Source organism: Balaenoptera acutorostrata, chromosome 13 (genome assembly GCF_949987535.1).
Source record: "Balaenoptera acutorostrata chromosome 13, mBalAcu1.1, whole genome shotgun sequence".
NCBI lineage: Eukaryota > Metazoa > Chordata > Mammalia > Artiodactyla > Balaenopteridae > Balaenoptera > Balaenoptera acutorostrata.
This window is the reverse complement of record NC_080076.1, coordinates 35,338,965-35,363,922: the sequence shown is the minus strand read 5'-3', so window position 1 is coordinate 35,363,922 and position 24,958 is coordinate 35,338,965. Positions and strand designations below refer to the sequence as shown.

The 24,958-nt window shown below is 37.3% G+C and overlaps 1 protein-coding gene and 1 pseudogene across 3 annotated transcripts in view; both read left to right on the top strand.

Moving 5' to 3' along the window:
* PIK3C3 (phosphatidylinositol 3-kinase catalytic subunit type 3) overlaps positions 1 to 24,958 on the top strand; it is a 160,036-nt gene that overhangs the window by 68,448 nt on the left and 66,630 nt on the right. For all 3 annotated transcript variants that reach the window (XR_450203.2, XM_057526841.1, XM_007172783.2), the window contains exons 10-13: positions 727 to 912; positions 16,936 to 17,090; positions 18,689 to 18,779; positions 23,552 to 23,619. Coding sequence is in view for 2 of the 3 variants with exons in the window: in XM_057526841.1 (XP_057382824.1) it covers positions 727 to 912; positions 16,936 to 17,090; positions 18,689 to 18,779; positions 23,552 to 23,619 (500 nt within the window). In the remaining variant the exon portion in view is untranslated. The remainder of the gene's footprint in view (positions 1 to 726; positions 913 to 16,935; positions 17,091 to 18,688; positions 18,780 to 23,551; positions 23,620 to 24,958) is intronic.
* On the top strand, positions 21,527 to 22,129 carry LOC103003453 (integrin beta-1-binding protein 1-like; annotated as a pseudogene).

Below are 24,958 nucleotides of genomic sequence, written 5' to 3'. Positions count from 1 at the left end.
AACCATATATAATATGGTTAAATATAAAACATATTTTAACCATATTTAACTGTACAGTTCAGTGGCACTAAGTACATTCACATTGTTGTGCAACTCTCACCATCATCCATCTCCTGAATTTTTCACCTTCCTAATCTGAAACTCAGTCCCCATTAAACACTAATTCCCCAATAGTTACTTCTCTGTGTAAAAGAGACATACATATTTAACTTCATTTGAGTCCTTGTATGTGAGTATCTAGGAAAACCATTGACTCTGGGAGGTGTTTCAAGAGTGGGGTTCTGCCCTTCTTGACTTTGACTCTCATTCATTGGCTGTAATATTTTATGTCTCACATGTCGATGTTGTAAAATGAAGGTTTTCTCTAAGGTATCTCAGAGTTCGTGAGACATGCATCAGCTATTTCCCTGTCTTGAGGTCTGCAGTGTTTTAAAATAACAAAAGCAAAACGAAGAAAAGCTGAAGAAAATTTAAAAATTCATAGTGGTTTGACCTGAAAAAAACATAAAGTTACAAGGAACATGATTTTTTTTTTCCTCGTTCTGCCGTGTTTTTCTAGGATTGTGTGTATACTAAACACTAAACAAAGTGTTTATGTGAGGAGTCTGTCGTTGACTTTGTGACTCTGCCATCAAGTCCAAGTTGAGCTCTTGCCTAGTCACCCTTGACCCCTCCTATCCCAGAATAAGCTATTGTTTCTAATTCTTAAACCTTTTCTGATTTTAGGCTTTGACGAAGTTCTTGAAATGTGTTAATTGGGATCTACCCCAGGAGGCCAAACAGGCATTGGAACTTCTGGGAAAATGGAAGCCAATGGATGTAGAGGATTCCTTGGAGCTGTTGTCCTCTCATTACACCAATCCAACAGTGAGGCGTTATGCTGTTGCCCGGTTACGGCAGGCAGATGATGAGGTGCATTGTTATTCATTACTCCTCTTTAACTGGGTACATTTTAAACTAGAGCCTGATTATGGACTGTGTGTGTTTGTGTATGTGTTTGTGTGTGTGAGAGAGAGAGAGAGGGAAATTTTTAGAGGGAACAGGATATACTATATGTGTTTGCAGAAGCAAAATTAAAATATTCCTCCAAGGACTCCTCTGAAATGAAAATTTACTTCCTGATCTGTTACGTGATAGGACAGTCTCTCCCAGGACATTTACCTGGTAGTAGAGCTTGTATTGCTCTGTCTGGAAAAAGGAATTCTAGTGAAAAATGGTTTAATGCAGTACCAGCTAGGGAATAATTCGGATCCCCTCTGTCAGTCAGTCTACAACAAGCCACATTTAATTGTAGCCCTGAAAAGCCCTTGGGGCCTTTAAAGCATAGAGGTGCATGGTCATTGTATTCTCTTTCAAACCCCTCCTTTTAAATTTTGAGCTACTGACAATTATGTGTATATGTAGATTTTCTGAAGGTGGTTTTGAATCCTCTGGAAAGGAAAGACTACAAACATTATGGTGGCTATTTATATACATTTAAGGCCACCAGGGAAGGTAGAAAACTCTGTGTTGACCCAAAGCATTGCTGGATTTTGAATTTTAGTAATTCCTAATAAGGTAGATGAATTCACTAATTTTTTTACTTATTAATTTTTATAGAGGGAATGTGTTCTCAAACATAACCTAATAGTTTATGCTAACCTGCAAGGCTTATGGAATATGGGAATGACTCTTCTCAAGCCTCAATATATATAGGAGCACCGATTATTATTTTGAATTCGTAGTGGTATCTGAATTTCAAGAAGCGAAATGCAGCATTTATTAAGGTTGATAGTTGTATATGTATTTAATTACAATAAAATTTAAACACTGAAGTCAGTAGTATAGTGAATGCTCATACATAATTTACCCATCTTCAGCAGCTGCCAACTCATAGACAATTTGTTTCATCTCTAACACCAATTATTCTCCCCTCCCCATTCCCTACCCTCCTCTAGATTATTTTGAGGTAAGTCTCAGATATTGTATAATTTTATTGGAATAGGATGTTTTTCACTCTCCTATCAAAGAGCAATTCCTAGCATTGTGATTCAGCATATTATCTTCTCCGTTATTGTTTTTACTATATCACAAGTAAAAAATTTATTACAATATTTATTTAAAATAGTGAAATGTTTGTTTTGAAATTCGTTGAAATTTCACTTTAGTCATTAAGTCTTTATCTATGTTTGACATGAGTCAAACAGAAAGGCCTCTGGGCTATAGTTAAGATAGTCCCCCTCAACGTGGGTTCAGAATTTAAATAGAAATATTGTAAATCATTGTTTTTGATTGCCTGACTTTGTTGCCTTACAAGCTTAGAGGCTAAACATTTGATTGTCTCTGGAGTTAACAGTATTCATGCAAGTACTGAACTATTTCTAGACCATTTTACAATTTTTGTTATGACGTAAAGAATAATGATAGAAATATTGCATGCATCCTAAACTGCAAAATATGGTTGTTAGTTTTGGTGTGTTTTTTGAGGTTTGTATATACTCAGCTTAAAAAAAAAAAGGTCTTTTAATTCAGTTTCTACTGAATCTTCAGATGTATATTAAGATTTGAATTTTGTCTTTTCTCTATGTACCTATATGTCTTTGGGAACATGTATTATTCTCACCTCGATTTCCAATCCAAAAAATAGTGATAACAGCTGCTTATGCCACTTGATAGTTATGAAAAAAAATTATCTGGGGCAAATTTTGAAAATTGTACTCATACAGTTATGCTGAAGGATTGCAAATTTATATTATGTCAATTTCATACTAAAATCATTCATGTTGTACCTTTCATTTCTAATCGGTTTAAAATTTCTCCTTTTGCTTTGTCTGTGGAATAGTATAATATTTATGGTCTTATAAACTTCAAATGTTTTTTGGTATTTCAGAGGATAACATAACCATATATTGGGTTGGTCAAGAAGTTCCTTTGGTTTTTAAGTGAAAGACACATTTTTCATTTTCACCAAGAACTTTATTGAACAGCATATTCACCATTTTGTTCCACTACCATCTGCCATTTTTCAGGCAGCTTCATAATGCCATCTTCCCAAAACTTTGTATCTTTTTGAGCAAAAAACTGTGCCAGGTGCCTTTTATAGTCTTCCAGGGAATGAAATTTTTTCCATTAAGAGAATTTTGTAAAGACCAAAATAAATGGAAATCCGAAGCTGCAATGTCTGGTGAATACAGCAGATGAATCAGAACTTCCCAGCTGTAACAGTTTTTGACTGGTCATCAAAGAAACATGCTGTCTTGCATTATCCTGATGGAAGATTATGCGTTTTCTGTTGACTAATTCCAGACGGTTTTCGTTGAGTGCTGCTTTCAGTTGGTCTAATTAGGAGCAGTACTTGTTGGAATTGATCGTTTGGTTTTCCGGAAGGAGCTCATCATAGAGGATTCCCTTCCAATCCCACCATATACACAACATCACCTTCTTTGGATGAAGATCAATCAGGCTTTGGTGTGGTTGGTGGTGGTTCATTTCACTTGCTCCACGATCTCTTCCATTCCACATTATTGTACAGTATCCACTTTTCATCGCCCGTCACAATTTGTTTTAAAAACAGAACGTTTTCATTACGTTTAAGTAGAGAATTGCATGTGGAAATATGGTCAAGAAGGTTTTTTTTTGCTTAACTTATGTGGAACCCAAGCAACAAAGTGATTAAGATAACCAAGCTGGTGCAAATGATTTTCAATGCTTGATTTGGGTATTTTGAGTATGTCAGCTATCTCCTTCATGGTATTACGTTGATTGTTCTCAGTTAATGTCTCGATTTGATTGCTATCAACTTCAACTGGTCTATCCGACCATGGAGCATCGTCCAGTGAGAAATCTCCAGCATGAAACTTCGCAAACCACTTTTGACATGTTTGATCCGTCACAGCACCTTCTCCATTCACTGCACAAATCCTTTTTTGCGTTTCAGTTGCGTTTTTACCTTTCTTGAAATAATAAAGCATAATATGACGAAAATGTTGCTTTTTTTTCTTCCATCCTCAATATTAAAATGGCTACACAAAAATGCACCAATTTTGATAAGTTTTTTAAAAAATGCACACTTGATATGACAGCTGTCACAATACGATCTAACAAAATTGTTTTGAATGACGTTAAAGACAACTAAGTGCTACTAGAGCCATCTTACGGAAAAAAAACGAGTGAACCTTTTGGCCAACCCATAATAATATATAATATAATCATATAATCATAGCATCAAAGATACGTCAAAGGTCACTTTGTCTAAATATCCACATCTTGGATGACAAAAAAACTTGAATGAAAAATACTGTGTTTTATATTTGGACAGTCTGATTTTTTCAATATGCTGTAGTCCCTCCAGTAGCCAGGCCTGCCAGGCCTTTATATGTGCTACTTCATCGTCCTAGTGGAGTCTTCCTGCTGTTCATCCTTCAAGCTGTAGCACAGACCTCAACATCTCTGAGAAATCTCTCTTAACCATTCCAGGAAGCAGATGACATTTTTCTTTGTTTCTTTCCTGATCCCACAGCATTTGATTTGTTCCTTTACTATATGATATTATCATCTTTTTTTTTTTCTGATTTGCTTTGCTTTTAAATTGTAAATGAAATAGTAACATAGAAAGTAATATTCCTTTAATAACTCCACTTCTCCAACCATTTTTTATCCATAGAAAGGTAGCCACTCTTATATCTTTTCATATATTATCTATGCAAATTGCAAGCATATATATGCATGTATGGTATATATATGCACCTCTTTAAAAATTAAGAAAAATAGGAATATCCTATACATATTGTTAAAAACTTGCCTTATTAATTGAACAGTATAATCTTGGACATTTTCTCATCTTCAACACATACATTTGGTGTCCGTAAGGTCTGGAAACATAGGCAAATGACTATCAAGGCAAATGTTGTCAAAGGCACATTTAATCTGTAGGAAAGCACTGTGTTTTTAGACTTTATGGATACCTGTAAATGTACCTTATTCCTTTCAAACAGCAGCATAATATTTTACTGCAAATTTATTTTATAATTTATTTAACCAGTCAGCTTCTTCTGGTAGGCAGTTGTTTTATTTCTAATCTTTTGCTGAAACTATTTTAGTGAATAGACTTTTGAATATATGTTTTTCCATATTCTTGAATAAGTAGCTTGCATTGGAATTATTGTCACAATATATATGCCTTTTACATATGCTTTTTTCTGGTAATCCTTTATGAATCTTCTGTTTTTGTGCTTGTATCATACTTTAAAAAATTGCAGTTGCTTCATAATAACTTTAAACATATGATTGGATAAAACCCCTCCCTTTCTTTTTTTCTTAAACAATTTTCTTTATAATTTTTGTATATTTATTCTAAATTTAGAACAATTTTGTCATTTTCTTAAAACTCCACCAGAATCTTAAGTGGAATTACATTAAATTTGTGTATTATATTAGGGAAGATTAAAATCTTTATGATATTAAATCTTCCCTCCTGGAGATACATGATTATTCAAGTCACAATTTTATAAAATTTTTTTCACATTTTAAAAAATTATATTTATTCTGTGACAATTGTTACTATTATGAACTACCTCACCCCTTTTATCTCTTATTTCTGTTTGTTGGTTAAATGGAAAACTATGTTTTTGTTTTAATATTTATGTTTTATCTAGTTTCTTTAGTGATGTTTCTTGATAGTTCTATTAAGTGTTAGGTGGGTCCCTGTGATTTGTAGGTATAGCATCATGCTATCTGAAAAACACTGATATTTAATATATACTGTGCATGAAATAGATGCTGAATTCCTAATGTTAAACTCACCATACATTTGTAAAATAAATATTAATCAGTCTTTTAATATCTTTCTGAATTTGTTTAATGTGCTATTTCAGAATTTTTAAAAGCCGTATTTCTTACTACTGTGTGGCTCAAAAGGAGAGAGATTCCCCATTAGAATTTGAGGAAGAAGTGGCATTTGAGATAGACAATGAAGGAAGAGAATTTTCAGAGTTGGACATGAGTTTACATTCCAAGTGGAGAGAGCAATATGAGCAAAGGCAAAGAGATTGAAAAGTACAGGAAAAATAGAAAATATTTCGCTTTAACAGAAGTGTGGGATATATGTAGCTGCCTGGGAAGCAAGGTCGGAACCCATGTATCTAACTGTAACTTTCTAACTGTAAATGTCTATATGAAGAGTTATGCTTAATTCAATAAGAAATGGGAGTGATTTTGACAGGGAACGTTGCATTTATATTCTGAAGCATTAGAATTAACTTGTTCTTGAGAAGAATGGTGATTGCTATCTAGATAGTATTTCATAGCTCTTAGGAGATTTTTACTGAATTGCCTAAGATAGAAATATGATTTTTTGTTTGTTTGTTTTGTTTTACTTCTATGCTTATGTCCTTCATGCTTGGAGGAATTTTATATTTTCCAAGATGTGCCTGTTTAATGAGCAAACAGACTTTGCACTTACTACTGAAATTAATTCATTTTCATACAAATGAAGGAAAGTGTAGTTTGAATACAGAATACCAGATGACTAACACAATCAGATTGTGATGAATGACTTAAAAAGAGGAGTTTTCTTCCAAATTTCTCCTTCCTGGGAAATTTAATAACAATGCAGCGTTTTTGATTTCATGTAGTAAGTCTTTTCTATACTTGGGAAAACACACTAGGTGATACATTCAGCAGCATTTCCGAAGCATGCGAGGCTAGCAGTGAAACTGAATTACGTATACCTCCTAAGAAGGATACTTGATTAATCTATTTTCTGTTATGTAATTTTGTTTCTTAAAATAAGCATATAAGCATACCTAGCTGTTAGATGCCATAAATCTCAAATTAAAAAATAGAAAATCAAACATTTATTGATCCAATTAAAAATTGTTTTTAGAAACGGAACACTATAGAGGTGCTTTGATACAGTCATTTGATTTCCCTGGCTACTGATACTGATATATTTGAGTAAGAATAAATAAGGCAGTTAACCTTTCATTTAATTTTTTGAGAAAAAATGGTATTTAATGGTAAAATCATGTATATTGCTTTTTGTAATTATAAGAAACGTTGACTGTCAATATAAGAAAAAATTATGAAAAGAATATATTTTGGTTTAAGTAAGGGAAAATACATTGTTGGGAAGTAGTTTGTCCTCATGGAATTTATAAAATAGTGGAAATGACAAAGAGTAAATAAACAAGTAATTACAAATACTATAGTTGTTACAGACATGAAAGGAAAGAGTGGTCCATGAAATATTTACAAGGGATTTAACCTGGTTTCTGGGCTTAAGGAAAGGTGACTGAAATTGAACTGATAGTCACAAAGTCTCAAATTATCTAATTATGAGTTTTGAGTGCCTGAGTGGCAATTGGAACTGAAAGACAATAGACGCTTTAATTTTTTTTTTTTGAGTTCTGTGAGTTTCTTCAATTTTTAATTATTTTTTGTTTTGTTTTGTTTTTTTAATTAATTAATTAATTTATTTTTGGCTGTGTTGGGTCTTCGTTGCTGCCCCCGGGCTTTCTTTAGTTGCAGTGAGCAGGGGCTACTCTTCGTAGTGGTGTGTGGGCTTCTCACTGTGGTGGCTTCTCTTGTTGTGGAGCACGGGCTCTAGGCACGCAGGCTTCAGTAGTTGTGGCACGTGAGCTCAGTAGTTGTGGATCACGGGCTCTAGAGCTCAGGCTCAGTAGTTGTGGCGCACGGGCTTAGTTGCTCCGTGACATGTGGGATCTTCCCAGGCCAGGGCTCGAACCTGTTTCCCCTGCATTGGCAGGTGGATTCTTAACCACTGCACCACCAGGGAAACCCTGTAATTATTTTTTTTATTTTTTATTTATTTTTTTTAAACATCTTTATTGGAGTATAATTGCTTTACAATAGTGTGTTAGTTTCTGCTTTATAACAAAGTGAATCAGTTATACATATACATATGCTCCCATGTCTCTTCCCTCTTGCGTCTCCCTCCCTCCCACCCTCCCTATCCCGCCCCTCTAGGTGGTCACAAAGCACCGAGCTGATCTCCCTGTGCTATGCGGCTGCTTCCCACTAGCTATCTGTTTTACATTTGGTAGTGTATATATGTCCATGCCACTCTCTCACCCTGTCACATCTTACCCCTCCCCCTCCCCATATCCTCAAGTCCATTCTCTAGTAGGTCTGTGTCTTTATTCCCGTCTTGCCACTAGGTTCTTCATGACCTTTTTTTTTTTTTTCTCCTTAGATTCCATATATATGTGTTAGCATACTGTATTTGTTTTTCTCTTTCTGACTTACTTCACTCTGTATGACAGACTCTAACTCCATCCACCTCACGACAAATACCTCCATTTCATTTCCTTTTATGGCTGAGTAATATTCCATTGTATATATGTGCCACATCTTCTTTATCCATTCATCTGATGATGGACACTTAGGTTGCTTCCATGTCCTGGCTATTGTAAATAGAGCTGCAATGAACATTTTGGTACATGACTCTTTTTGAATGATGGTTTTCTCAGGGTATATGCCCAGTAGTGGGATTGCTGGGTCGTATGGTAGTTCTATTTTTAGTTTTTTAAGGAACCTCAAACTGTTCTCCATAGTGGCTGTATCAATTTACATTCCCACCAAAAGTGCAAGAGTGTTCCCTTTTCTCCACACCCTCTCCAGCATTTATTGTTTCTAGATTTTTTGATGATGGTCATTCTGACCGGTGTGAGATGATATCCCATTGTAGTTTTGATTTGCATTTCTCTAATGATTAATGATGTTGAGCATTCTTTCATGTGTCTGTTGGCAATCTGTATATCTTCTTTGGAGAAATGTCTATTTAGGTCTTCTGCCCATTTTTGGATTGGGTTGTTTGTTTTTTTGTTACTGAGCTGCATGAGCTGCTTGTAAATCTTGGAGATTAATCCTTTGTCAGTTGCTTCATTTGCAAATATTTTCTCCCATTCTGAGGGTTGTCTTTTGGTCTTGTTTATGGTTTCCTTTGCTGTGCAAAAGCTTTTAAGTTTCATTAGGTCCCATTTGTTTATTTTTGTTTTTCTTTCCATTTCTCTAGGAGGTGGGTCAAAAAGGATCTTGCTGTGATTTATGTCATAGAGTGTTCTGCCTATGTTTTCCTCGAAGAGTTTGATAGTGTCTGGCCTTACATTTAGGTCTTTAATCTATTTTGAGTTTATTTTTGTGTATGGTGTCAGGGAGTGTTCTAATTTCATACTTTTACATGTACCTGTCCAGTTTTCCCAGCACCACTTATTGAAGAGGCTGTCTTTTCTCCACTGTATATGCTTGCCTCCTTTATCCAAGATAAGGTGACCATATGTGTGTGGGTTTGTCTCTGGTCTTTCTATCCTGTTCCATTGATCTACATTTCTGTTTTTCTGCCAGTACCAAACTGTCGTCTTGATTACTGTAGCTTTGTAATATAGTCTGAAGGCAGGGTGCCTGATTCCTCCAGCTCCATTTTTAGTTCTCAGGATTGCTTTGGCTATTCGGGGTCTTTTGTGTTTCCATACAAATTGTGAAATTTTTTGTTCTAGTTCTGTGAAAAATGCCAGTGGTAGTTTGATAGGGATTGCATTGAATCTGTAGATTGCTTTGGGTAGTAGAGTCATTTTCACAACGTTGATTCTTCCAATCCAAGAACATGGTATATCTCTCCATCTATTTGTATCATCTTTAATTTCTTTCATCAGTGGCTTGTAATTTTCTGCATACAGGTCTTTTGTCTCCTTAGGTAGGTTTATTCCTAGATATTTTATTCTTTTTGTTGCAGTGGTAAACGGGAGTGTTTTCTTAATTTCACTTTCAGATTTTTCATCATTAGTGCATAGGAATGCAAGAGATTTCTGTGCATTAATTTTGTATCCTGCTACTTTACCAAATTCATTGATTAGCTCTAGTAGTTCTCTGGTAGCATTTTTAGGATTCTCTATGTATAGTATCATGTCATCTGCAAACAGTGACAGCTTTACTTCTTCTTTTCTGATTTGGATTCCTTTTATTTCTTTTTTTCTCTGATTGCTGTGGCTAACACTTCCAAAACTATGTTGAATAATAGTGGTGAGAGTGGGCAACCTTGTCTTGTTCCTGATCTTAGTGGAAATGGTTTCAGTTTTTCACCATTAAGGACAATGTTGGCTGTGGGTTTGTCATGTATGGCCTTTATTATGTTGAGGAAAGTTCCCTCTATGCCTACTTTCTGCAGGGCTTTTATCATAAATGGGTGTTGAATTTTGTTGAATGCTTTCTCTGCATCTGTTGAGATGATCATATGGTTTTTCTCCTTCAATTTGTTAATATGATGTATCACGTTGATTGATTTGCGTATATTGAAGAATCCTTGCATTCCTGGAATAAACCTCACTTGATCATGGTGTATGATCCTTTTAATGTGCTGTTGGATTCTGTTTGCTAGTATTTTGTTGAGGATTTTTGCATCTATGTTCATCAGTGATATTGGCCTGTAGTTTTCTTTCTTTGTGACATATTTGTCTGGTTTTGGTGACAGGATGATGGTGGCCTCGTAGAATGAGTTGGGGAGTGTTCCTCCCTCTGCAATATTTTGGAAGAGTTTGAGAAGGATAGGTGTTAGCTCTTCTCTAAATGTTTGATACAATTCGCCTGTGAAGCCATCTGGTCCTGGGCTTTTGTTTGTTGGAAGATTTTTTTTTTTTTTTTTTTTTAATGATATTCTTGTCTGCTTACATTCTTTTTTATGTATGTATGTATGTATGTATGTATGTATGTATGTATGGCTGTGTTGGGTCTTCGTTTCTGTGCGAGGGCTTTCTCTAGTTGTGGCAAGCGGGGGCCACTCTTCATCGCGGTGCGTGGGCCTCTCACTATCGCGGCCTCTCGTTGCCGCGCACAGGCTCCAGACGCGCAGGCTCAGTAATTGTGGCTCACGGGCCGAGTTGCTCCGCGGCATGTGGGATCTTCCCAGACCAGGGCTCGAACCCGCGTTCTCTGCATTGGCAGGCAGATTCTCAACCACTGCGCCACCAGGGAAGCCCTGTTGGAAGATTTTTAATCACAGTTTCAATTTCAGTGCTTGTGATTGGTCTGTTCATATTTTCTATTTCTTCCTGGTTCAGTGTTGGCAGGTTGTGCATTTCTAAGAATCTGTCCATTTCTTCCAGGTTGTCCATTCTATTGGCATAGAGTTGCTGGTAGTAATCTCTCATGATCGTTTGTATTTCTGCAGTGTCAGTGGTTACTTCTCCTTTTTCATTTCTAATTCTATTGATTCGAGTCTTCTCCCTTTTTCTCTTGATGAGTCTGGCTAATGGTTTATCAATTTTGTTTATCTTCTCAAAGAATCAGCTTTTAGTTTCATTGATCTTTGCTATTGTTTCCTTCATTTCTTTTTCATTCATTTCTGATCTGATCTTTATGATTTCTTTCCTTCTGTTAGCTTTGGGGTTTTTTGTTCTTCTTTCTCTAATTGCTTTAGGTGCAAGGTTAGGTTGTTTATTCGAGATGTTTCCTGTTTCTTGATGTAGGCTTGTATTGCTATAAACTTCCCTCTTAGAACTGCTTTTGCTGCATCCCATAGGTTTTGGGTCGTCGTGTCTCCATTGTCATTTGTTTCTAGGTATTTTTTGATTTCCCCTTTGATTTCTTCAGTGATCACTGTGTTATTAAGTAGTGTATTGTGTAGCCTGCATGTGTTTGTATTTTTTACAGGTCTTTTCCTGTAATTGATATCTAGTCTCATAGCGTTGTGGTCGGGAAAGATACTTGATACGATTTTAATTTTCTTAAATTTACCAAGGCTTGATTTGTGACCCAAGATATGATCTATCCTGGAGAATGTTCCCTGAGCACTTGAGAAAAATGTGTATTCTGTTGTTTTTGGGTGGAATGTCCTATAAATATCAATTAAGTCCATCTTGTTTAATGTATCATTTAAAGCTTGTGTTTCCTTATTTATTTTCATTTTGGATGATCTGTCCATTGGTGAAAGTGGGGTGTTAAAGTTCCCTACTATGATTGTGTTACTGTCAATTTCCCCTTTTATGGCTGTTAGTATTTGCCTTATGTATTGAGGTGCTCCTATGTTGGGTGCATAAATATTTACAATTGTTATACCTTCCTCTTGGGTCGATCCCTTGATCATTATATAGTGTCCTTCTTTGTCTCTTGTAATTGTCTTTATTTTAAAATCTACTTTGTCTGATATGAGAATTGCTTCTCCAGCTTTCTTTTGATTTCTATTTGCATGGAATATCTTTTTGCATCCCCTCACTTTCAGTCTGTATGTGTCCCTAGGTCTGAAGTGGGTCTCTTGTAGACAGCATATATATGGGTCTTGTTTTTGTATCCATTCAACCAGCCTGTGTCTTTTGGTGGGAGCATTTAATGCATTTACATTTAAGGTAATTATCGATATGTATGTTCCTATTCCCATTTTCTTAAATGTTTTGGGTTTGTTATTGTAGGTGTTTTCCTTCTCTTGTGTTTCTTGCCTAGAAAAGTTCCTTTAGCATTTGTTGTAAAGCTGCTTTGGTGGTGCTGAACTCTCTCATCTTTTGCTTGTCTGTAAAGGTTTTAATTTCTCCATCAAATCTGAATGAGATCCTTGCTGGGTAGAGTAATCTTGGTTGTAGGTTTTTCTCCTTCATCACTTTAAGTATATCCTGCCACTCCCTTCTGGCTTGCAGAGTTTCTGCTGAAAGATCAGCTGTTAACCTTATGGGGATTCCCTTGTGTGTTATTTGTTGTTTTTCCCTTGCTGCTTTTAATATGTTTTCTTTATATTTAATTTTTGATAGTTTGATTAATATGTGTCTTGGCGTGTTTCTCCTTGGATTTATCCTGTATGGGACTCTCCAGGACTTGCTTCCAGTACTTGATTAACTATTTCCTTTCCCATATTAGGGAAGTTTTCAACTATAATCTCTTCAAATATTTTCTCAGTCCCTTTCTTTTTCTCTTCTTCTTCTGGGACCCCTATAATTCGAATGTTGGTGCGTTTAATGTTGTCCCAGAGGTCTCTGAGACTGTCCTCAGTTCTTTTCATTCTTTTTTCTTTATTCTGCTCTGCAGTAGTTATTTCCACTATTTTGTCTTGCAGGTCACTTATCCGTTCTTCTGCCTCAGTTATTCTGGTATTGATCCCGTCTAGAGTATTTTTAATTTCATTTATTGTGTTTTTCATCATTGCTTGGTTCCTCTTTAGTTCTTCTACGTCCTTTTTAAATGTTTCTTGCATTTTGTCTATTCTATTTCCAATATTTTGGATCATCTTTACTATCATTATTCTGAATTCTTTTTCAGGTAGACTGCCTATTTCCTCTTCATTTGTTAAGTCTGGTGTGTTTTGACCCTGCTCCTTCATCTGCTGTGTGTTTTTCTGTCTTCTCATTTTGCTTATCTTACTGTGTTTGGGGTCTCCTTTTCACAGGCTGCAGGTTCGTAGTTCCCGTTGTTTTTGATGTCTGTCCCCAGTGGCTAAGGTTGGTTCAGTGGGTTGTGTAGGCTTCCTGGTGGAGGGAACTAGTGCCTGAGTTCTGGTGGATGAGGCTGGATCTTGTCTTTCTGGTGGGCACGTCCACGTCTGGTGGTGTATTTTGGGGTGTCTGTGGCCTTATTATGATTTTAGGCAGCCTCTCTGCTAATGGATGGGGCTGTGTTCCTGTCTTGCTGGTTGTTTGGCATAGGGTGTCCAGCACTGTAGCTTGCTGGTCGTTGAGTGAAGCTGGGTCTTGATGTTGAGATGGAGATCTCTGAGAGATTTTTGCCGTTTGGTATTACGTGGAGCTGGGAGGTCTCTTGTGGACCAGTGTCCTGACATTGGCTCTCCCACCTCAGAGGCACAGCCCCGATGCCTGGCTGGAGCACCAAGAGCCTTTCATCCACACGGCTCAGATTAAAAGGGAGAAAAAATAGAAAGAAAGAAAGAGGATAAAATAAAATAAAATAAAATAAAGATAGTATAATAAAAAATAAGAAAATAATTATTAAGAAAAAAATTATTAAGAAAAAAATTTTTTTAATAAAAAATATGAAAAAATTTATTAAGGAAATTTTTTTTTAATTTTTAAAAACAGAAAATAAGGAAAAAATTATTAAGAAAACATTTATTAAGAAAAATAAATTTTTAAGTAAAAAAAAAAAAAAGTAAAAAACGAACGGACCGAACCCTAGGACAATTGGTGAAAGCAAAGCTATACAGACAAAATCTCACCCAGAAGCATACACATTTACACTCTCAAAAAAAGGAAAGGGGGAAAAATTAATATATCCTGCTCCCAAAGTACACCTCCTGAATTTGGGATGATTCGTTGTCTCTTCAGGTATTCCACAGATGCAGGTACATCACGTTGTTTGTGGAGCTTTAATCCGCTGCTTCTGAGGCTGCTGGGAGAAATTTCCCTTTCTCCTCTTTGTTCATACAGCTCCCGGTGTTCAGCTTTGGATTTGGACCTGCCTCTGCGTGTAGGTCGCCTGAGGGTGTCTGTTCTTCATTCACACAGGAGGGGGTTAAAGGAGCAGCTGCTTCGGGGGCTGTGGCTCACTCAGGCGTGGGGGAGGGAAGGGTATGGATGCGGATGCGGGGCGTGCCTGCGGCGGCCTCGGGGTAACGTTGCAGCAACCTGCGGTGCGCCGTGCGTTCTCCTGGGGAAGTTGTCCCCGGATCACGGGAGCCTGGCCGTGGTGGGCTGCACAGGCTCCCGTGAGGGGACATGTGGATAGTGACCTGTGCTCGCACACAGGTTTCTTGGTGGCGGCAGCAGCAGCCTTAGCATCTCATGCCTGTCTCTGGGGTCCGCGCTGATAGCCGTGGCTCGCGCCCGTCTCTGGAGCTCGTTTAGGTGGTGCTCTGAATCCCCTCTCCTCGCACACCGCGAAATGAAGAGGCAAGAAAAAGTCTCTTGCCTCTTCGGCAGCTGCAGACTTTTTCCCGGACTCCCTCCCGGCTAGCTGTGGTGCGCTAACCCCTTCAGGCTGTGTTCACGCAGCCAACCCCAGTCCTCTCCCTGCAATCTGACCGAAGCCCGAGCCTCAGCTCCCAGCCCCCGCCCGCCCTGGTGGGTGAGCAGACAAGCCTCTTGGGCTGGTGAGTGCTGCTCGGTGCCGAGCCTCTGTGCGGGAATCTCTTCGCTTTGCCCTCCGCACCCGTGTGGTTGCGCTCTCCTCCGTGGCTCCGAAGCTTCCCCCCTCTGCCCCCCGCAGTCTCTACCCACGAAGGGGCTTCCTAATATGTGGAAACCTTTCCTCCTTCACAGCTCCCTCCCACTGGTGCAGGTGCCATCCCTATTCTTTTGTCTCTGTTATTTCTTTTTTCTTTTGCCCTACCCAAGTACGTGGCGAGTTTCTTGCCTTTTGGGAGGTCTGACGTCTTCTGCCAGCATTCAGTGGGTGTTCTGTAGGAGCAGTTCCACGTGTAGATGTATTTCTAATGTATCTGTGGGAAGGAAGGTGATCTCCGCGTCTTACTCTTCCGCCATCTTGCCCCCTCCCCTCTGTAACTATTTTTAAAAGCAAAATTTTTGGAGTTTTCTTAGTAGTCATTGGGAAGGGCTAATAACTACATTTATAGAGGAAGATAGGAAATATTTCCATTCTGAAGGTTAAACCTAGAGTCTTTTTACGTTAAGGGAAAACTCAGAAAGGTAAAAACTACTTTGTTGACGCTTTTTTAGTCCAAATTATCTCGATTGTCAGGAGAAGAATGAGAAATTTAGGTTTAGAAATTTGTTTTCTTCAAGCCATTATTGGTAGTTGGCAGGAAAGTAAACATTTCCCTTAAACAAGAGTGTTAAAATGTCTGTTTGTTTGTATTTTCCGTTTAAGAAGCAACCCAAATTCTCTAAACTCTAAATTCTCTAAACTCTGAACTCTTTAAACTCCAAATTCTCTTTAAAGAAAAAAAATGTAATATTTTAAAAAGTCCCTGGGCTTCCCTGGTTGCGCAGTGGTTAGGAATCCTCCTGCCAATGCAGGGGACACAGGTTTGTGCCCCGGTCCGGGAAGATCCCACATGCCGCGGAGCAGCTACGCCCGTGAGCCACAACTACTGAGCCTGCGCGTCTGGAGCCTGTGCTCCGCAACAAGAGAGGCCGAGACAGTGAAAGGCCTGTGCACCGCGATGAAGAGTGGCCCCCGCTCACCGCAACTGGAGAAAGCCCTTGCACAGAAACGAAGACCCAACACAGCCAAAAATAAATAAATAAATAAATAAATTTATTTTTTAAAAAATGATCCTATTAAAAAAAAAAAAAAAAGTCCCAACCAGAAAAGATTATGAAACAGAAACTCTTCAAAAACTTGAAAATTTGGAATTTCTTATGTAATGTTAGACCTAAAATGCTGTTATCTGATCTATTGCTGAAAAAAAGGAACCTTTGTTAATTTCTCAGTTTTATATGAACCATCTCAACCTTTTTTCTTTGTTTTCATTTTTCACCTTGATTTTGAGATACTATTTTTTTTTTAATTTTTAATTTTACATTGGAGCATATTTGATTAACAATGTTGTGTTAGTTTCAGGTGTACAGCAAAGTGATTCAGTTATACATATACATGTATCTTTTCTTTTTCAAGTTCTTTTTCCGTTTAGGTTATTACAGAATATTGAGCAGAGTTCCCTGTGCTATACAGTGGGTCCTTGTTGGTTATCTATTTTAAATATTGCAGTGTGTACATGTCAGTGGGATACCATTTTAAACAAGACATTTACGGGTCACTTACTCTGTGCCAGGCACTATTCTGTGACTTTTTTCTATTAATTGATTTAATCCTCACAACTCAATCTCTAAGGTTTATATGAATATGGCCATTTTAAAGGTGAGGACCCAGTGAGGCACCAAGAGGTTAAGAAACCTAGTGATCTGCCCAAGGTAACACGGCTGATAAGTGGTAGATAAAAGTAAATTGTTAGCTTGATATTTAGGAATAATTAGACGTAACTTGTCTATAATTATATTGCATTTTTTCTAATATTAGCTTATTTTTTGTTTGTTTGTTTTCCAGGATTTGTTGATGTACCTATTACAGCTGGTCCAAGCTCTCAAATATGAAAATTTTGATGACATAAAGAATGGATTAGAACCCACCAAGAAGGATAGTCAGGGTTCAGTGTCAGAGAGTGTGTCGAATTCTGGAATAAATTCTGCAGAAATAGATAGGTACGGATGTCCAGGGAGGAATTATTTTCAAATCTGATAGTTTTCCACCTTTTCAAATTGTCTTCTTTTCTTTTTCCCCAGATGTGCCAAACCCTAAGTTGGAAGTTTTACCAATGAATATGGCATGTGCACTCACAGAACACAAACCAGTATATTACAGGGCAGTGTTTTGCAAGCTATGGAGTCAGAATTCCATAGTTAAAATCTTGACTCTGCCACTTACTAGCTGTGTAAACTTGTGTAAATTAAATATTCTCTGTGTGGCCCCAGTTTCTCATCTTAAAAACGGGGATATAGCAATAGTAACCTTTAAGGATGAAAGATTAAATGAGTTAATACATAAAGCATTTAAAAAGTGTCTGACACATGGTGCTTGGTGTCAGATATTATTGCTATTCATGCAAAAAAAAAAAAAAGAAAGACGAGGCAAGTTAGTAGACTCAAATATTTTTTTGTAAAGTTGTATTTTTTATTGACTGTTTTTCACCTCTTCAGTAGTTAAAACAACCTGTTAGTTGAATTGAAAGTAAGCTATTAACAGTAATAACAATTAAGAACTCCCACCTCTGTAGCAGACACCAAGAGATGGTCCACATATATTAAACCTGTTATTAGTAATCCTCTGAGGTACGTATTCATATGCCTAATTTAGATATGAAGGACTTAAGGAGAAGTTAAGTAAATTGCCCAGTTTTTTATTTTGCAAATTAGGTAGAGTTGACTCCATAGCCCTTGTTCTTTCTACTTTGCCATTTTGCTTTTCATAAAATCTTAAAATTTGAGATAAATAGGAACATTTGGGTAAGAAATCTGAAGCTAAGTGATACAAAGTTGTTTTGTGAAGGTCATGAGATTTGTCAATGACAGAAGGAGGTCTAGAATTCAGATTATCTGAATTAGTACAATTATTTCGATTATCAGGTGAGTTCAAGGTTATATTTCTGAATTTTTCTTAATGATAATGCTGTTTTTATCTTCTGTTTTTCATTTGCAGGAGAACTGAGAAACAGGAAAAAAACATTTTTTCTTATGTAGGCTGCTTTGTGTTTTTCTGTTTTTATGAGAAGAGACCCCTTACATTTTCTTCCACTGTACATTGAAGGCCTTCAGTCTCTAGTGATGCTTATTTAACTTCATCTTACTTATGCCCCCTAGAACGTTTTATTGGAAGTCTATTTAAAATTTCATGATAGGTTGTAAACTATAACCCAGTATTTCCCAAATTATGGTCTGCTGGTCACTAATATGTATGTTTTCTAAAAAGGTTAAAAAAGGTAGGGGTTGTCTTGTGGCCAAATATGTTTGGAAGATACTGGCTTAAAGTAAAATGTACTTTTAAAAAAAAAAACTGTAGTATTTATCAGAAACTTTAATACATGCAAACTTGCACATATATCTCAAAGAGGCTATTACCCATATTCTTTGACTATGCAGCCTCTTTTTCCAGAACATAATGTGACTCTAGTGCTGCACAGAACATACTTTAGGAAGTAGTGCTTTAACCAGACACAATTGAGGTGAACTATGCTAAAAATGTGTATCTTCTCTTACAGAAAGAATATTTTACATATCAGTGGTATCTCCTATTATTTTTTCAGCTCCCAAATTATAACCAGCCCTCTCCCTCCAGTGTCTTCCCCTCCTCCTGCATCTAAAACAAAAGAAAGTTCAGATGGTGAAAATCTGGAAGTGAGTACAAAGCTTTTCGAGTTTCCTATAGGAGAGATCCTACAAGATAAACATAATGTTTAATGTTCGTCTAAAGAACATTATCATCATTTATTATCTATCATAAAGATAATGTTCATCTTGAAAACATTGATTTTGATTAATAAACTAAATATTACAACTTTATTAAATAACCTGGTTTATGATGCATGTTTATAACTTTTCCTCCCATCAAAAAGTGCCATCTTCAGTTCAAGGCATTTTATTGGTGCTTTGGACATATAAGTGGATTCAAATGCAATGTGAAAATAAACTGGGCTTAAATATTTTTTTAAGGAAACTCAGAATATTTATTGTTAACACATTTATGAACATTACTGTAATTGTTGGTGTTTGTGATTACATTGTAGAGATGTACGACTTTGATACTAGGGGAAATACACTAAGCTGCTGTTTTTAGCTTATACAGAAAAATTAAGTTCTTTTAGCTAAGCAGAGTAATTTTTGAGGTACAACAGGTCTTTTTGGCTAGTGCTACTCTGAAAATTATATTTGGGAGTGCATTTGCAGAAGTTGATCTAGTATGTATTGTTGATTTTTCTCCCTAAGACTTCTAATTTGAGAAGAATATTTCACGCCCCTGATGTTGAAAATAAATAATACATGCTTGATATTAGAAAGAAGTTTGATTGTTTTTTCAAATGTATATATTATTGCTTTTAGTAAAATTTTAGGAGTTAATGTTGATAACTGAGTGACGTTTGTTTTCAGTATTAACTGTTAACCAGAGTTTGCTTGTCTGCCTACCTCTTGATGTATTAGAAAATACTGAAAAAGGAATTTTAAATTACAGGATCATAGAATCCTTAGGGGAGCCCTTTGAGGAACCATTCACCTCCAGTTTAATTATTTTGCCCTTTCAAAACTAAGGGACTGATTTATTGGTTCAGTAATCAGTTCATTCACACGTGTTTTTTGAGTTCTTACTATGTACCAGAAACTATTCTATATGCTAGGGATGATGCAGCAGAGAAGAAAACAGTCAAAATCTTTATCTTCATGGAATACATTCTATTGTTTGGGCTGATGATAGTCAATAATATTTATATACAGTAGAAGAGATAATGATATCTGTTTTCCATGGAGAAAAATAAATCAGAAAAGGCTGACAGAATGTTGGGGTGGGGTTAGGCAGTTGTGATTTTGAAAAGATTGGTCAGGGAAGGCCTCCTTGGAAAAGTAACATCTTTTCTAAAGATGAAGCAGGTGAGGGAACAACCATGTGGTGATCTGGAGGAAGAACACTTTAAGCAGAAGGAACAAGGGGTACTTTTTAAGTACCCCAACCTCACTGAAACGTCTAATCCATTGATCTCTACCCTTTTCTTTATCAGCACCCTTCAATGTTTGCTTTCCTCTGAGTATAGCCTTTATCCCATGGCTCATCATTTTAGTCATTCCTTTATTAGTACTTTTAGTTTCCTTGGCACAATCTCAACCCTTGATAAGCCTAATTAATTAACATAATTTCTCTATGCCTGAATATTGCTAAAGAAATCACATAACCTAGCATGTTGGTATCACTATAAATTCATGACTACAAACATCAGGTGGGCACTCAACACTGCCTTCTTACATTTCTCTAGGTGGTTGCTCTCCCTGCTCTACAGTGACTCTTTCATACCTTTTCTCCTCTGTTCTTCATGCCCTGCTTCCCAGTCTCTAGATCACAGTTCTGCCTCATACTTAATGGAAACAAATAGAAGCCACTAGGTACTATCATTATATTAAAACTTACTTTGCTAAAGTAGTAAATGACTTCAGTGTTTGTGGTTGTGCATACTTTAAGTTCCTCCCAGCATTATTCAGCAAAATAAATGACTCCCTTCTTGAAAAACTAACTCTTTTCATGGTTTGGATGATACCATACATCCCTTGTTTTCCTCTTCACCTCTCTGGCTGTTCCTTCTTGGTTTCCTTTGTCAGCACTTTCTCTGCTGCATGACACTTTATTGTTCCTCAGGGTCCTCTTCTTTTCTCAATTTATACTCTTGCCCTAGGCTGTAGTGATAAACTCAAATTTATATTTCTAGCACATTTCTCTCATCTAAGTTTTAGATTCATATATCCAAATATGATCTCTATTGTATATCTGACAGGCATTTCAAACTTGATGTTTCAAAATACATCTCTCTCCCCCACACACTCTTGCCTGTTCCTCACTTGGAATTTCCATCTGTGATGTAACAAATCAACCCATTTGCTAAATCCATAAATTTGGGAGTTACTGTCAATTCTTTTTTTCCTTCCTACTTTCTCTCCATCAGCAAGTTCTATTAATTATACTTCCAGAATATTTTAATAATCTGTTACTTCACTCTATCTCCACTCTCACCGTTTACTCTTCTAGATTACTGTAATAGCATCCTGACTGATCTCAGGTCTGTACTATTCAGAGGAAATAGAGTCATTTTCAGAAAATGTAAATCAGATCATCTCACTCTCCTGCTTTAGATCTTTTGTTGAGTAGGGATTGCTTTGAAAATAAAATCCAGAATGGGGGTCGCTGCCGCGGCTCTGGCTGCCCTGGCAATGGGTGTCTGACCCTGATCGCAGACGGCGGTGAGGTACCTTGTTTTTCTGACAAGAATTGACCATGTCGGAATGAAAGGAAGCTATCTGTGCAGACTGCTGTCTGGAACCTTTGAAGATGATAAAATAGTGTTCGATTCTGTAGGGGGCGCCTCTGGATCAAGCTATGGTGGAAGATGTTCCAGAAAGACAGAAAGCGACAGAGCAGTAGCAGCTCCCAGAATAGTGAAATCAGTACTAAGAGCAAGTCTGTAGATTCCAACTTTGGAGGGCTTTCTCGATCCAGCACTGTGACAAGCCTTGATATTGATCCCACCCAGAGCTCAGTACAAAGCAACAGTCATTCAGATACCTGTGCAGAATTTCGAATAAAGTATGTTGGTGCCATTGAGAAACTGAAGCTCTCTGAGGGGAAAAGTCTTGAAGGGCAACTAGACCTGATAAATTATATAGATGTCACCCAGCAAGATGGAAAGTTGTCTTTTGTTCCTCTGGAGGAAGAATTTATTATGGTTGTTTCTAAGTATGGTATAAAAGTATCCACATCAGATCAGTAAGACCTTTTGTATCGGCACACTCTATATTTTATCATCTGGAGGGTCTGTTATGATGATGGTCTGGGGACAGGAAAAAGCTTATTGGCTCTGAAGACCACAGATGCCAGCAACGAAGAATACAGCCTGTGGGTTTACCAGTGCAGCAGCCTGGAACAAGCACAGGCAATCTGCAAAGTTTTATCCACTGTGTTTGACTCTCTATTGTCATCTGAGAAACCTTGAATTCTGCAATAAGGGGAAGTAGACTTCATGTGCAAGTTCAGCTGTTTTCTCAGTAGTTCTGTTTTCAGTCTGCGGTGTTGAACTATTATAGAAATATGAGAAATCCTTTGCTCTAGATTTTCTGAAGAAAATACAGTGTATAAAATATCAGTCATTTGTTTTTCTGTTAAAATATGTCTTTTTTTTTTTTTTTTTTTTAAAAAAAAGGGACTTCCCTGGTGGTCCAGTGGTAAAGAATCCGCCTTCCAGTGCAGGGGATGCGGGTTCCATCCCTGGTCAGGGAACTAAGATCCCACATGCGGCAGGGCAACTAAGCCTGGGCGTCACAACTACTGAGCTAACGCACTTCAACTAGAGAGCCTGTGTGCTGCAAACTACAGAGCCCATGCGCTCTGGAACCCACGCACCACAGCTACAGAGCCCATGCACCGTGGAGCCTGTGTGCCAAAACTAGAGAAGAGAAAACCCACGTGCCTCAACTAGAGAGAAGCCCGCACGCTGCAGTGAAGAGCCCATGCACCACAATGAAAGATCCCACATGCCTCAACGAAGATCCCACGTGCCGCAACTAAGACCCAATGCAGCCAAAAAAATAAAATAAATAAAATAAAATCCTTACTCAGTAGTGTGACCTTAAAGGTCTTCACAATTTGGCTTTTTTTTTTTTTAATTTTACTTATTTATTTATTTATTTTTGGCTGTGTTGAGTCTTCGTTTCTGTGCGAGGGCTTTCTCTAGTTGCGGCAAGCGGGGGCCACTCTTCATCGCGGTGCGCGGGCCTCTCACTATCGCGGCCTCTCTTGTTGCAGAGAACAGGCTCCAGACGCGCAGGCTCCGTAATTGTGGCTCATGGGCCTAGTTGCTCAGCGGCATGTGGGATCTTCCCAGACCAGGGCTCGAACCCGTGTCCCCTGCATTAGCAGGCAGATTCTCAACCACTGCACCACCAGGGAAGCCCACAATTTGGCTTTTACCTACCTTTTCAGCCTCCTTTACTTTAGTGTTCACTATATTTCAGCTACATTGAGCCTTTTAAAAGTTCCTTGAACAGTTAGGTTCAGGGCCTTTGTACATATCGTCATTTTGGTCTTGCCTAAATATCACATCCTCATTGCTGCCTTCTGACCTCCCAATCTAAACTATTTCTGTGACTTCCTTTAATGCTTCTCTCCTCCACCAAATGTTAAGCTTCCAGTAGGGCAAGGAACTCTGTAAACCATGGCGTCCTTAGCCTCTCACATATCACCTGGTTTAGAATAAATACTGGATGGTGGGATGGAGGGATAGATGGATGCATGAAAATCTGATCTGTGACATAGATATGTAGATGAAAACCGATAGGCAAATGTAGACTCTCTTATTTCCCCCTTGTTAATAGCAGATGGTAATATAATATATATACATTTCTTTTAATTCTTTCAGCAAGATCTATGTACCTTCTTGATATCAAGAGCCTGCAAAAACTCAACACTGGCTAATTATTTATACTGGTATGTGAAATAATTTTTTGTTTATTTTCTCATCACTGTTTAAGACTATTTTCTTCCATACTGTAAACAAAAAGGCAGTTTAAAATAAAGTATGAGCAATCATCAAAAGCCTATGCAGTATTTATATCTAGCTGTATTTCTTTACAACTGTGCTAATGGAAATGCTTATTAGCACCACGGTTTCTCTTCCTTTCACTAACTTTCCAGGATCTAAGATAAAACTGGGTAAGATAATCGTTTTTTTCAGTTTGAAGTCTGCTTGCCTTTTGTGCTATTTAAGTAGTGTAAGTATGATACTTCACTGTCCTTCAGGAGTGTGTATTTTCACATTATTTACTAAAACACTGGAATCATGCAAGACCAGAAAATTAGAATTTGAAGTTACTTATACATGAGAAAACTGAGGCAGAGGCATGATGTAGCTGAACTTGGTAAAACCTGAACTAGGATTAGATCATTTATCTCACATTTTGCCATTTACAGAGTATTTTCAGTGACCTTTTCTCATTTGTTCTGTGAAGTTAAATAGGGCAAGTGTAAGTATCTCTATTTTACATGAGAGCAGGTTTCCTGAGTGAGTTACATGAAAGAAAGAGAGGAACTGAGGCATAGAAAAGCTAACTGATTTACTGAGACACAATTAATGTGAAGCATGGCTCCCTTTATCTGTCATAGAATTCTAAAGTGTAAAGAACAAGTAGCTTAAGCCACAATGAGAAATATTTTGGTTCAATTAAAGAAAGCACTAGGATTAAACACTAGACAAGAGAGCCTTAACTAGTTTTATAGAGCAAACAAAGGGCAGAGCCAGTTGGGTAAGCTCTACCTGAAGCTTTCTGTACATTTGAGAGAACATTTTTTTAAACTTCCTGACAAACTTGATACTTTTTTTAACTGTAGAAATTATCTCTGATCTAATCTTACTGCTCAGTTTACTGCGGTTAACTTAAACAGTACAAATTAATAGATGTCCATTCTGAAAGGTAATTGTTTTTGAAGAATAGTGAGGCATTTTTGCTTTCCCTGTTTTAGACTGAGTTGGAGAACTGTCCTGTAGGTCAAATCATTAACTTCATTTTCCCACTCTCCAAACATAATCTTATCTGGATACTGCCCTTGTAGCCAATAAATAGATAAATAAATCAAAGGCTCTTTAATAAACATGGGTGTTCATTACTTACATAACAAATATTTCTTTAGTTTCAGCCTTCACGGTTCTCTTTTCATTGAAGAAAAACCGCTTTCAACAATCTTAACTAAATCAGTCATTTTTTCCCCCCTTTGGTACCTGTAATTTTTTTTTCTCCTGTTGGCCTTAGTAGTGGGAGGAAAAATAGTT